The sequence below is a fragment of the Taudactylus pleione genome, unplaced genomic scaffold, assembly GCF_031769625.1.
Source record: "Taudactylus pleione unplaced genomic scaffold, aTauple2 ptg000324l, whole genome shotgun sequence".
Lineage (NCBI taxonomy): Eukaryota > Metazoa > Chordata > Amphibia > Anura > Myobatrachidae > Taudactylus > Taudactylus pleione.
The window spans coordinates 1,598,481-1,613,650 of record NW_028284725.1 but is presented as its reverse complement, the minus strand read 5'-3'; the positions used below and the strand labels follow the sequence as shown (position 1 = coordinate 1,613,650).

At 49.3% G+C, this 15,170-nt stretch overlaps 1 protein-coding gene across 1 annotated transcript in view; it reads right to left on the bottom strand.

The window, feature by feature from the left end:
- Positions 1-8,093, bottom strand: part of LOC148509499 (kinesin-like protein KIF18B) — a 56,093-nt gene extending 48,000 nt beyond the window's left edge. The window contains exons 1-2 of the mRNA XM_088443052.1: positions 7,983-8,093; positions 6,010-6,365 (exon numbers count right to left, since the gene is read on the bottom strand). Coding sequence (XP_088299178.1) covers positions 6,010-6,331 — 322 coding nt within the window. The 5' untranslated portion in view covers positions 6,332-6,365; positions 7,983-8,093. The remainder of the gene's footprint in view (positions 1-6,009; positions 6,366-7,982) is intronic.
- Positions 8,094-15,170: the final 7,077 nt, after the last annotated feature.

The window sequence follows — 15,170 nt, the reverse complement described above, 5'->3', positions numbered from 1 at the left end:
AGAAAAGTTCACAGAAAACTGAAGTCTGATGCAGATTTAAATCCTACCAGACTGAAATTTGATAATATGAGATATGGTAAGAACTTACCCTTGTTATCTCTATTTCTACGAAATCCATAGGGTTCCACAGGATACCTAGGGGTATAGGTGTGACGTCAGTCGCTGGGCACCATAGAGTTAAGCTTTTCAGCCTCCCAGGATGCACTAGGGTCCCCCTCCTATACCCCTCCCCCGAGCCAAGGCACCTCAGTTAGTTATCAAGCCATAGGCCGGAGGAGGAGAAGGAAGAGAGAGAAAAAAAGATCTGGACACATACAAGAATCACATTCTCACCAGAGGGAGACGGAAAACCGGTGACCAGAGCAAAGCCCATCTGCAGCACAGGTGCGACAGGGCGGGAGTCCTGTGGAACCCTATGGACTTCGTAGAAATAGAGATAACAAGGGTAAGTTCTTACCATATCTCATATTTTCTACTTCAGGGTCCATAGGGTATCCACAGGATACCTTGGGGATGTCCCAAAGCAGTATCCTTTAAGGGTGGGGACGCTCCTGTGCAGAAAGGAGAATCCGCCGCCCGAAGGAAGCATCCTGAGAGGCGAAGGTGTCAAACCTGTAATACCTCACGAAGGTATGGACAGAAGACCACGTAGCAGCCTTGCAGATCTGAACTGCCGAGGCACCACGTCGAGCTGCCCACGAAGGACCCACAGACCTAGTGGAATGAGCCTTCAGAGAAGGAGGGACCGGCAGGCCTTCATGAAGATAAGCTTCAGAAATAGCCATACGGATCCAGGCTGCCAAAGTTTGCTTTGAAGCAGGCCAACCCTTTTTACGGAAGCCATAGAGGACAAACAAAGCGTCCGACTTCCTAAACGAAGAAGTGCGGTCAACATAAGTCCTTAAGGCCCGCACAACATCCAAAGAGGCCTCACCCACGGAAAGACCCGGTGAGTTAAAGGCCCGGAACAACTATTTCCTCGTTAACATGAAACTGGGAAACAACTTTGGGAAGAAACTCGGGCAGAGTGCGGAGCACTGCCCTGTTCCCATAAAAAACCAAGAAAGGGGGTCTACAAGAAAGAGCCCCTAACTCAGAAACACGTCTGGCCGAAGCTATGGCCAGAAGGAAAACAGTCTTAGCTGTTAGCCATTTAAGATCCACTGAGCCCAGTGGTTCAAACGGCGGTCCTTGGAGAGCCCTCAGGACCACAGCCAAATCCCAAGGCGCCACAGGTGGAACAAAGGGCGGCTGAATGCGGAGAACACCCTGCATAAAGGTGCGCACATCCGGGATTGTAGCAATCCTACGGTGAAACCAGACAGATAGGGCCGAAACCTGTACCTTCAAAGAAGCAAGGCGAAGCCCATGATCTAGTCCCGCTTGCAGGAAGGCGAGAATCCGAGACAGACGAAACTCCCGCGGTGCATAACCTCTCGGTCGACACCACTGGAAGAACGTATGCCACACGCGATGGTATATCCTCGCGGAAGACGGTTTCCGAGCTCGTAACATGGTACGCACCACAGAGCTGGAAAACCCCCGGGACCTCAGCATGGCCGTCTCAACAGCCACGCCGTCAAAGACAGCCGAGTCAGGTCCGGGTGAAGGCAAGGACCCTGAGACAGAAGGTCCGGTCGTAGCGGCAACCGCAGAGGACTGTCCACGGACAGACCCTGAAGGTCTGAGAACCAGTGCCGTCTGGGCCACGCGGGAGCTATCAACAGGAGCGTCCCTCCTTCCTGTTTGAATTTCCGGATTACCCGTGGAAGAAGGGAGACCGGAGGGAACAGGTATGCGAACCGGAACGTCCACCGGACGGACAGAGCATCCACCAGAGACGCCCCTTCGTCTCTTGTGCGAGACCCGTACACCGGCAACTAGTTGTTGTGCCGGGACGCCATGAGGTCGATTTCTGGAAGACCCCACCTGTCCACCAGTAGTTGAAAAACGTCCGGGTGCAGGGACCATTCCCCCGGATGAACGTCCTGGCGACTTAGAAAGTCCGCCTCCCAATTTAGCACTCCCGGGATGAAGACCGCTGATATGGCCGGAAGATTGCGCTCCGCCCAAACCAGGATCCGAGAGACCTCTACGAGAGCCGCCCGACTGCGAGTTCCTCCTTGCCTGTTTATGTAGGCCACGGTGGTAGCGTTGTCCGACTGGACCTGCACCGGGCGACCCTGGAGAAACCGCTGTGCCTGCTGGAGAGCATCGAAGACCGCACGGAGTTCCAAGATATTTATTGGAAGCTCCGCTTCTGTCGGCGTCCACCTGCCCTGGAACAAGTGTGGACCCGAAACTGCTCCCCAGCCCCGAAGACTGGCGTCCGTTGTCAACAGGACCCAATTTGGAACCCAGAACGGACGTCCCTTGTTGAGGTGGGTCGTCTGTAACCACCACGCAAGGGACAGGCGAACCTCCTGGGTGAGCACAATCGTCTGGGACTTCAGAGACTGAGGCAGCCCGTTCCACTTGGACAGGATCAGGTGCTGCAGAGGTCTGGAGTGAAACTGGGCGTATTCCACCATGTCGAACACCGACACCATGGAGCCCAGTAACCTCATCGCCGAGTGTAAGGACACCCGGCGGCTGTGCAGGCAACTGCGCACCCTTGACTGTAAAGCAGAGATCTTGTCCTCCGTCACTAAGATCCTTTGCTGTCCCGAGTCCAATAAGGCTCCAAGATGCAGAATCCTCCGAGACGGGATTAGAGTGGACTTCTGCCAGTTGATTAGCCAGCCGTGCCGTTGCAGCAGTGCAATGGTCAGGTCCAAGTGGCGTAACAGGAGCTCTGGAGATCCTGCCACCAATAACAGGTCGTCCAAATACGGCAACATGCGGACTCCCTGCAGCCGCAGAGAAGCCGCCATGACCGCCATCACCTTGGTGAAAACACGTGGTGCTGTTGCCAGGCCAAAAGGTAACGCCCGAAACTGGAAGTGGTCGCTGCGGATTGCAAACCTGAGGAACTGTTGATGGCGCAAAAGAATAGGGACATGCAGGTAAGCGTCCTGTATGTCCAATGACACCAAGTAGTCCCCAGGTTCCAGCGCCAGAATGATGGACCGTAGGGTCTCCATCCGAAACTTCGGGACCCGCAAAGACTTGTTGAGTGCTTTGAGGTTGAGAATCGGACGATATGACCCATTGGGTTTCTGTACCAAAAATAGATTTGAATAGAAACCCTGGAATGGAACAGGCACTATAAATCCAGCCTGGAGCATAGTGTGCAATACCTTCCGCAGCTCCGTAGCCTTGTTCCGGTCTGATGGGAGACCCGTGGTGAAGAAGCGAGCCGGGGGTCTGTGCCGGAAGGAGAGGGCGTATCCGTGGGAAACCACCTCCAGAACCCAAGTGTCTGTCGTAGTGGTCGACCAACACTGGGCGAACTGTAGCAGGCGGCCTCCCACCCTGGGATCCCCCAAAGGGAGGCCCGGACCGTCAGGCCGCAGGCTTGTCATCTGGCTTGGGGGCCGGACGTCTGGTACTCCATGCCTGCTTCCGGGGCTTGACCGATTTCTTAGGGCCAGCCTGTCAAGGAAACGACTGTGGTTTGGGCCTGCCCTGGGCCCTAGATGACCGAAAGGACGATGGTCCCGAACCAGAAGGAGCAGCGGCCGACGGGAGACAAGCAGATTTGGCTGCCGCCAGCGTGGCCACAATCTTATCCAGATCCGGACCGAAGAGAACTTCTCCGGTAAACGGCAACGCTTCCAGACCTTTCTTGGAATATGCGTCCGCCTTCCAGGATCGCAGCCACAAGGTGCGACGAGCAGCTACCGCTGCTGAAGAAATTCTAGACACCAGAGTACTAATGTCTAGAGCCGCCTCGTTGATGTAGGTGGCCGAATCACGGAGATTGCCAATCAACTCCGCCTGTTCGGCCGGACAGTCGGATTCAAAAGAAGCCTCTAATGAATCCGCCCAGCGCTCCATCGCTCTGGCAACCCAGCAAATGGCCATAGCCGGCCGTGCTGCCCCCCCTGCAAGGGAATAAGCGGACTTCAGGCAGATTTCTACCTTGCGGTCCGTAGCATCCTTAAGGGAGGACATGGATGGCATCGGCAATGTGGCACTACGGACAAGACGGGTCACGTGAGAATCCACCTGTGGAGGGGATTCCCACTTAGCAAAATAATTATCCGCGAACGGATAAGCCACCGCCAGGCGTCTCTGCGGCTGGTATCTTTTGCCAGGTTGTTTCCACGCCTCCTCTAAATGGTCCACCAACTGACCCGAAAGAGGAAAGACTGTGGCATCGCCCTTCACATCTTTGAAAAAGGCATACTTAGATTTAGCCGCTGGGGGAACTTCGTCCTCAATCATCAAGGCTGTGCGGACCGCCCGAATAAGTCCAGGAATATATACTTTGGACTTAGCATCAGCGTCCTTAGTATGGAGAGGTTCCTGATCGTAAGGATCCAGAATCTCCCCATCATCAGACGTCCCTTCGTCATCCTCATAAGGAGCGGACAGAGACGCCACCGGCCTTTTATGAGGCCGCATCACAGACTCCCCTTGCAACACATCCGACAAGTGCTGTACAGAACTCGTCAGGGAGTTAACCCACGCTGGCTCCTGAGAACCCGGGAGCGGGGAAATAGGGAGACTGTGGGGTACCACCAATTGTCGTGGGAACCCCTGCATGGGTGACGACACCACAGACTGCTGGGACAAACCCATCGGAGTAAACGCGGGCTGCGGAGCTAACTGGCCCACTAAAGCTGTTAACGCCTGAGCGAAACAAGCCCAGGGCGGCTCCTGTACCGGTGCTGTAACCGTAATAGGCCGCGCCATGGACAAACACTGCCGGCAAAGGCCCTCCGCGCTACCCTCCCCCCTCCGCTAACGGTACTTTGCACGTGGTACACTGTAGCCGGAGGGGAAAATCACTTTCAGACATGATGGCACCACGTATGTGACCTCTCTCACCAATTAAGTATTAAATAGGCGAGAGACCACCCTGCAGCACCGCACCGCAAGGGCTTTAGCAGAAGAACAGGGACAGTAATAAAGCTGACAGTCTTGAGAAGAAAAGTTACAGGCAGCGCTAGCACAGTCACATGCAATGCAGAGAAATAACAATTCCTGCACTAACAGCGCTAATCACTCAACTACACAGACACAGGGCCTGGTAGGACACAGCGCTGCATACACAGACCTGAGCCACAGCGGAGGAGAGGTATGCGGGGGGACCCAGACCACGATGCTTCCGTCCAGCGCTTCCAGCAGCGTTCACCATGCGTTCTGGAGAAGATGGCCGCCGAGGAGCAGAGAGGAGGCTGGCCTGGGGGAGGAGCGCTGCCACAGGACCAGTCGGCAGCATGCAGAGAGGGCTGTGTGCAGCGGGGGAGGCGCCGGCTGTGAGACAGGGAAGGCGCGCTCCCCTGGCATGCATTTAACCCCTGGGACGCCGCAGCGCTACCGCTCTGCTGCGGTCCGCTGTCCCAGGGGGTAGTGGAAAGCGCAGGTTGGTCGCCTGGCTCCACGCTGCAGCCAGTCCCCAGGGAGCCCCCTGCCTGGGGACTTAGGACCATGTGACCAGCGGGGACCCACCGCGGGACCCCGCTGCTTACCTTTGTCCCCCTTGGATCCGGCCATGGTCCGGAACATCTGGGGTCACCGCTAGCTGTGACCCCAGATGCTCACCAGCATCCCCGGATCGGTACCGGCGTTCTGGTACCGGCGGGGGTGTAGGGGAGACAGCATGGACGTCAGGACTGACTGTCCATGCTGTACATCCAGATGTGCAGCCACAGCTGCACTGAAGAAAGCTTCAGGGGCTCTTCTAGCCCCCACTCCGATAGGTGCACCCGACGCCGGCCGGGCACCAAACTAAACTGAGGTGCCTTGGCTCGGGGGCGGGGTATAGGAGGGGGACCCTAGTGCATCCTGGGAGGCTGAAAAGCTTAACTCTATGGTGCCCAGCGACTGACGTCACACCTATACCCCTAGGTATTCTGTGGATACCCTATGGACCCTGAAGTAGAAATTGGATTTTATTACCAGAGCAGTTGTAGCCGTTTAAGACACCGTCGAGGATCTGCTTAGTCGTGTGCTCAAACACTTCTTGCTGACTGCTTTGTTCCCCAAATACGCAGTCAAATATGAACTTCAGATCTTTCCCCTTGCGCTTTGTCCCCTCGTGGCCTCGCAGGCTGGAGAAGACACCGGACGTCTCAGGCTCCTCTGGATCAAACAGCAGAATACTGTGGTCTACTACTTGCACCACAGAGTGCTGGTTCCCTTCTTGCTCTCGTGAGTTCGGTGGCCGAACCCGAACTACAACAGACACATTGCCCTCCTCGGGGGCAGGGGAGGCAGTCATAGTACCCAAACCTGGCAGCTGCCACAGATTTCCCCTGGGGAGAAAAAAAAAAGCAAAGTGTCATTCATCATTCAATTTAAATATCAAACTCTAAACATTGTGGGCCTGATTGAGAGGCTGAAGCAATTAGAAGGCAATGTAGATGCTCACATAGTCGAGCGATTTTTACAACTGCGCATAAGCTAAACGTCCTGCAAAAACCCCTACGACGTATGCGTCACATAGATTTTACGCACAAAGACGCTGTTGATATTGGGACAGACGGTATCGGATATGGGGCAGCAAAGTGATGAGCGTACCTGGGTAGGGACATGAAGTGAACGCAAAAAAGTCCATCTTATGGGCGTGTCAGTGAGAGGCTGCGTTCTCAGATGCAGAGCTGCAGCGGTCCTACTCAAACGGAGAAACTGCTACTGTCATTGGACTGGTGCAAGTGTCGATGGTGAGCCGATGGTGGCATGTCAAGACACTTAAAGTGGGCGTGTCAGGACTTGCTCATTCAGACGCAAGTAACTGCACCAGGGGTAGGCTGATACTGTCATTTGTGTAATATCACAGCCGCGACTCCAGCAACAGACGCAAGAGCGATGCAATCCCTCTGAATCACACCCTGTAGCCATTGCATTTATTGAGCTATACTTTCAGATTCCATTTGGCAATAGGAGCCAAAACGGCCGCCCAACTTATTACATGGGCAAGGCAAATTGTGTACATGCTCTCAAAACCCAGAAAGCGGCATGGAGGCAGGAAGCCAGCGGCGGGGTGTGACAACTTTTAGTTAGGATGCTGCTGAGGACAAAGGGGCAGAACATTATTTCCAGCTCATAGCCATAGAAAAAAGTTCAGAAAAAGTTATATAGAATTATAAAAGTATTTTCCTACATGCAGCAGACTTTGGGACTGATTCAGCAAGGATCGCAACTGCAATTGCGATTATGCACGCAGTCTCACTGCAATGATATGCTAATCCACTGTGATCAGTATGCCATCGCAGCACAAAAGAAGGACACCAACCTTACATACATCCGTAATCCTTAGTAAGTAGGCAAAATCATCGGTAACAGCAAGTACCATCGTAGCCTCACGTACACTTGCACAAGCTCTGACATTACTCAGGAATTGCCAACTTCATCGCACACTATGAGTACTCAGGCTGCGCAACGATAATTTATGCACAGCCCTGCAACAGCGTTGAAATGCACTAGTACGCCTGCGCTTCACCGGCCGATCCCCCCAGTCACCACCAACAAACGGTACTTCCTGTAAGTCATCCTGCGATGGATCTGCAGAGTCAATGCGATCACAGTCCCAATCTCAGTGGCTGGTTCACGCATACTCGATACACAACAATCGGCCGATTGCGTGCATATTAGCAGGTGTGATCCTCACTGAATCAGGCCCTCTGTCTGTATGATCTTTACAATGCAGAAGGAAACAAAGAAAGTTGAGCTATGAAGTGACACAAGCGGGTGGCTATTCCTCTGCAACTAGACTGATTATACAGAAGAGGCTATGGACAATAATAACATGCAGTATATAATGGGTAGTGAGTACACTCTGCTCCTAGGTCTGTAACGGGTCACTATGGTACTAGCCAGGGTCAGCACACTCACAGCTCCGTATCCCCCCCCCCCCCATGTACTACACTTACCGCGAGTAACCGCCGCTGGGGACAATGGGAGGATCCTCCTATAATGACAAATATATCCTCTATATAATATAAAGTCCCTTCTCCCGGTTGCCCCGCCCACACTGCGAGGCTTTTCTGTTGTACACTTCCGCCAGCCCGGGTTCAAATCGCGCGGTCTCTTGGCTCTGATTGGCCGCTGTACCGGCTGTAACGTCTCTGACGTCTGACGCTACGCGCGGTGTGTGCCGGGAGTTGTAGTTCTGTAAAGGCTGATTTAGGATCTGCAATGCGTTACTCCAAACTAGTAGCATCGGCGGGAGGGAGGAGTAGGACCTGTTGTTGCCCCCACGAGACTCAACTGGGGACCTGCAATGTTACTGGCTATCTGGTTTGACTTATTATTAGTATGTGCAGCTAATTTTGTGCTGGACTAAGGGTCTGATTCACTATGGATTGCAATAGCAATTACGCACGCAGTTCAGCTGTGATAGTATACTAATCCATTGCGATCGCTATGCTGTCGCAGCACTACATAAGGACACCCACTTTACAAGACTGCAAAACCATCGGTAACCTACAGAGCAATCGCAGTCTCACGCAGACTTGCACAAGCTCTGACCTTACTCAAAAATTGCTCACTTCATCGTACTCTGTGAATAGTCAGGCTGTGTATGGCATCGCAGTGGATAATTTATGCACTCCCATGCAATGGCATTCAAACACACTGGCACGCCTGTGCTTCGCCGACCGCCCACCCGTCACCACCCACAAACGTAACTTACTGTCACTCAGCTGTGACCTATTTGAATAAGCTAACCTGCGATGTTTCTATGTAGGGATGGCCATTTTATAGGGGTGGCGCCTCCGCCATCAATCACAAAGAAACTTGTTGACTGTTGAACCATCAAAGGTTAGACCTTGTGCATTCGCAGTAGAAGCCGGAGCTCCGTGCAAGTGCAAATGAGCTGTGCAGCACACCTCGCTTCAGTGGTTCAGCAGAATGGACGTCAGCTGCCATGGGTTGAGCCATCATAAAGAAGCATATGATTGCTGGCAACCATCGCAAACCTTGTACCCGCAGTCAGGTCACACTTCCTATGCGCCACAACGGTTACTGCCGAGAGGGCATGATTCAGATCCACATGCAGTGCTGATATTTATGCAGCTTGAGCGACTGTTAGCCATTGTGCATGCGTGAAAGCCGTACTGTGCACACACAGTGATTGTTTTGCGATTACGTGCACACAAGCGTTTAGTGGGATGTAAAGAGGGGGATGGCTAGAGAAACGCAGGGGTGTTGGATCTTTTAAACACTGTTTTCAGGGCGTGCATAAATTAGCTACTGAGTCCTTGCTGGCAGCAGGAGAGCCCTCTGTGTGTCTGGAGACTCGCTGTGTTTGCGACAGCTTAGACTTACCCGCCTGACCTGCATTCCATGTATCCGGTTTGCGCTTGAGCAGTGGATGTGAGAGGCTTTCATCATCTGTTTTCTATATGAGAATGGGACTGGATTTTCATCATCCATTTCCTTTTAGCTCACCAACCAAGGTGAGTAATTCCACCCATAAATGATATTCTATCCACTACACCGTGTACATTATATATTGTTCTTTATTTTTATATCCCTATCCCAGTAGGAACCTTAATCCGAAGGGGATTACAGGAAAACAGCTCAAAACATTTAAAAGTACAAAATACACTTATTCAGGGTGAGTTTTATTCCTGTTTATATTCAGTTTGCACACAGGAGTACACTATGATGGTTTTCTGTAGTATTTTTAGCCACATTTGAGAAGATGAGACCTAAATAAAATGAGATCTGACACCGTCCTTGCCTCGCGGTTATTACTATCTGCCCAGAACGCCCATGTGAGGATTATTCATCTAGTCTTTTTGGTAGAATTTATTTGCACTTGTACTGCTGATTAGAAGTAAAGTGCTGCCTGTTTCATATGTTACATAGGTAGGCCCCATTGTCTAACCAGAAAATAGTAAATTCATCAGCATTCATTTATTTTCTTTGAAATACTCCATAGCAGCTTTCCTACCCTGTTAATGTTGTGCAGGACAGCCTAGCCAATGCAGATACACAGCAGTGGTTGGGGAACTGGTTACTGATACATGCTGAGAGCCAGAATAGAGAAGAATAGAAGATTAAGAGGGGTATTCAATATGAAACGTAAACTTCGCTGTCGAAGTTTACGTTTCATATCGGAGCTTTTACCTGGGATAAAGTATCGGGCGCGCGCCCGCTTATCCCCGTATTCAATATGAAACCTACGAAAACGGGAGCCTGCGAAGTGGGATTTGCGTTAAATTACGAAATCTTCCTTAAAAAATTTGTAGAACCCCCCTAAAGCTGTAAAAACATGGGGGATCACTGTGGGTACCCCTGGTTTTTAGCCTGCAAATGAAAGTCGTGGATTTAAATAGCTGCGGCAGGTGCTTTTTTCCCAACATTGAAGAAGTGATGCAGAAGAGCACTTTGGGGTACATGAAAATGGGTACTAGCATATTTTTATGTCCCTAAAGTAATTTTTTAAAAATTCTCCAACTGTGCACCTGCCGCTATTAATCTATTCCAGAATACACCTGCCGCATATTTGCAGAATAGCCCTGAACCTATTTCCCTATTGTTAAACAATTTTTTCCCTTTTTTTTTTCCACCTTAATTTTTAAATACATTTTTTGGGGTGTCCCTATTTTTTTTTTTTTGACACAGTTATTTTTAAAATGTCATTCCCAGGGGTGCAGGCTATTTTTTTTTTTAAGTCTGCACCCCTAAACTCCAATTCTGCACTTTTTTTCGCCAGCTATTCAGTGGTGAAAAGTTATCCCCGTTTTTTTTCAAAGACTTTTCGAACCTGCGAAAATTCTTTGAAATTGAATACAGTGTAAAACTAAAACCTGCGATAATGACGTCATAGGTGCGATATTAACGCAAAAAACGGACTTATCGCTCCATATTGAATTCACCTATAAGTGTTTGCTGAGCAATGAGGTTGAAGCTCTACATCAGGGTTAGGAAAACACTGCTGCTAATCCCACAAGGTGTCACTCGAGGATGTTTTGAGTGGGGTCAGTCCTTCTCCTACTAGACATGCTGTGCCTCCCCTCCTGCCCCGCCTTCTTCCCTGACACAGGAGACCCACTTGCTGCCCTAGACCCTCTCCAAACCAAAGAACCCAGGCGTGGCCTGCAAAGCCTGGGCCTCTGGTGACTGAACCCTGACACAGTCCTGCTCACAGTCGAATAACAGTACAAATTTCTGAAGCATGTCTTTGTCTCCAGGCTACAAATTATCGGAGATGGTCGCTAATGCAGCCGCAGACGCTCTCACAATAAAGGTTATGCTAATCTCAGCCTTTTTGTGCTGGACGGTGCGGTGGAGTGTATGAACGGTGAGACGCCCACTTTCAGGTGGTCTGTGCATTTGCAATGGAGATTGTAAATCCCCCCCAACATCGACACAACATCGGATGCACCATCGAAATCTGCAGTAGCCTAGGGTCTACTCTAACTACTGTCCTCAAATCCAACTACACATGGCATCTGAAGCACTGGTTTTGTGATTGGGAACGCAGCAGCATTGCCAGACATGCCAGTGACCCTCCCATAATACGCCCATGAAACGGCCCCTTTTAGCGATCACTTCAGGTCACCTCCCAGTCTCCACTCTGAAACGCCCAGCGATCGCAAACACCTTCTCAAGTGTTAGCAATGTTTTACGCATTGTCAGTGATTGACAGTCTGCTGCCGTTTCAGGGCAGGGACGGGCGGCGACGGGTCTAAATCATAAATTTACTAACCTGATTATTGGCATAATTTTTTTAACCATTGTCAAAAATCATCTGTTAGTAAATGTGTGATTTAGGGGTATATTTACTGAAAGTCGATGTTTGGGCGATTTTTTGTTTAGGGTTACTTAGAGATTTATTTTTTTTTACATTGTTTAAAAAAATGTAAAAAAAAATTATCTGTTGTAAAAGTGTAATTTAGACCCTGAAACACAAAATCTACTATTAGTAAATAAATATACACCTTGGAACCTATAGGGCTCGATCCAATTAGGTGCGATGTGCCGTGGCAACAGCCCAGCACATCGCAGCCCGACTCGCCACTGAATTCGCCTGAATTTGCTCGCTGCCCTATGGAGCAGCGAGCATTTTCAGGCGGATCTGGGCGGCCGTCAAGCGCGGCCACTGTCGCGATGACTCGCACAAGCGAGTACATCGCACCTAATTGGGTTGAGCCCTAATACTTAAATATATTAAAATATTTTTACAAATTATTAGTTTTCTTTTTCACGCTGACGCTGTCATTCTCATCCTCACTGCATTGTCTGGCGGTGCTCGTCGCAGTGAGCATGATTCACAGGTGCACGCAAACCACGCTCAATGTCGGCTTTCACGTACACTCTGTGGTCATCACTGAGTAGCAGCAAAAAAAACCAAAAAACTTTTTTACTCTTCTGGTTCTTGAAATTCCCGCATTTCAGGATTCTGTATAATTTCACACGTGCACTTACAAATATTTCTTCTTTAGTTTTAAGAGCATTATATATATTTTTTTTTTACATTTTGCTTTATAGCAGGTCACCAATATTAGTATCATTAAGACAAATATGGATGCTGCACATAGTTCAATATTGATTGGTCCATTTGATAAATTCAACCAAATTGACTCACCCATTTCATGTGTGGACTCACTGATCAAGTTCCAATAGACCAGATTTCATCGGGTTTAGAGGTAAAAAGATTAACAGATAAAAACTAACTGTTTTGAATGTATAGTCCTCTCCCTGACGCAGAAGTGTAGGAGCCATATCTACGTTTATCGGAACAACCATATCTGTACAATTTGTATAATAATTTTTGTGTTTCTCTTTGAATTATGGGCCTGATTCAGACCGGCTCGCAAGCGGGTCGATGTTGCCCAAGTGCGCATGCGCACGACGGAGGCGGCTCCGTCGTGCGCATGCGCGAGACCTGAATAACGGCGGCAAAGCCGTTGTTATGGGTCTCACACCAAAGGGTCTCTCAAGCCGTCGTTATGGGTCGCACACTAGTGATGTCAGTGGGAGTGCTTTTGGCTCTGATAGAGCCAAAAGCACTCCAGGGCTTGCGGCAGTGAGACCCTTCCACAAGGGTCTTGTCGCAAGCCCGATGGTCGTGATAGTCTTGACCATCGCGACCATCATTTTGGCCGCTCGCTATAGCTGGTCACCCACAGCTATGCGAGCAGCCAGGAGGCCGCTCCAAAAGGTAGGAGGGACGGCCCTGATTCAGTGCAAGCGCTCTGTCTTTAGAGCGTCCGGCTCTGAATCAGGGCCACCGTTCGGTGCAATTGCATATGGCAGACATAAATTGTGTTCCTATATTTATCTAAAACATACTTGCCTACCTGGGAGACGCTTGAATTTGGGAGAGTAGACCAACTCACGCATTTCGCCCACTCCAGTTAAGTGAATTTGGAAGGGGTGTGATGACGCAATGCAATTCGCACAGACCTAAAGCTACATTAGGATGTCGGCAGGAAAACCGGCTATGGAACGAGTAAGGCCATTACAAGAAATATATCAAGTAATAAAACAACAAAAATAAAACCCTGTGCCTCTAAAGAGAGAGGCTCCTGCACACCGGAGCACTGCGATGGCGGAACCTAATAACTTTACTACTCATGGAAATTACATTTTGTGCTTTTTGAGCACCCACGGCAACATTCATCTATGGAGGCTTTGTGATCAACATTTCATTGCCAGAGTGCTCTGGAACACATTATAAAGCTCTACAATGCCATGACGCTGGACAGCTTTAAAAGATTATTGTTTTAATATGATGGGATTTATATGTGTCTAAATACATGTTTTAAGAGAGATATTTGGAGTATATTAAATGAAAATAATTTTGTGAAACATTGACTATGGTATGTGGTTGTAAACCAGCCAGAAACTAACATCGGGAGACCATATTGTCTGGTTTAGGCTTTTCCTTGAGATACTTTGTGCAATTAGGAAATGGAGATAAATGAACTCTATTCATCAAAACTGAGTTTTCACAATTGATTTTCTGGCTGATTAATCCACAGAGCATTAATTAGGCCTCATGAGATCTGGCCTCTGTGTGACCACAGTCATACTGTAAATACAGACAATATGGTGCGAGGGAAACTGACCTCTTGTTTTGCAGTATAAAACTAGATCTCCCAAATGATTTACCATATAGGGTATATAATCTAAGCCAGTGGTCATCAACCTTAATTGAGGTGTGAGCTACTTTAGTAAAATGAAACCTCCTACAAAAGATGTAGAAAAAAAAACAAACCTGGCTAATAACGAACAATTGAAGGTCATTTCATCAAAATTTAAAAACAAATGTTTCATAGAAAATAACAATGCATTTAATTATTACAGTGATATTGTTGTAGTTTGTAAATAAAATGTAAGCACAGGCACATTTCACTATAATTACCGGCTCCAAAGAGGTATGTGCAGTAGAGAAGCAAAAGATACTGTGTAGGGAGGGCTGCTGTGTGACTTTTCGGCAGGGCTGGGCGGGAGTCACTTGCTTCGCAGTAGCATAGATGCCGTAAATGGAACCACGGTGAAGCAAGTCAAGTGGTTGCTGTAGAGGAAGCAGCAATCACCTGACATGCTCCCCTGTAGCTCCATCCATGGCATCTACACCAGGGGGGAGTACGCATCAGAGGTTACTTCCTCCTAGTTGACTCGGTAGTACTGCAGCTAGGTGAGCTACCAAAGTTACCACTGCGAGCTACGGGTTGGAGACCACTGATCTATGCCATGACTACTGGCACATGACACCATCATCTAATTTGTGCCCCAGATTGCTGCACGCTCAGAGCCCTGATGAAGCAGGAGTGGGTGTGGGGCTCTGTGCTCTATCAGTTTTCCTATGGAGCAGCGTGGGTGCGTGAGGCAGGTGTTGGTCAGATGGATGATATCATGAGGATTAGAAGAGTAAATGGAGACAGACAAAGAAGGAGTTGAAGAAGAAAAACATTATACCACTGAACGCAGCGTAACCCGTAAGCCCCTGCTTGTTTTATCTGGACAAATATAGCTTTTTATAAACACTAGTTTATCAGTTCAGAGATTTGTTTTAAGTTCCCATTTCCATTTTACCTATCTTTTTATTGACACAGATCTGGTTTTGTTGTGAGTTTCAAGCAACATTGAAATACTAGATT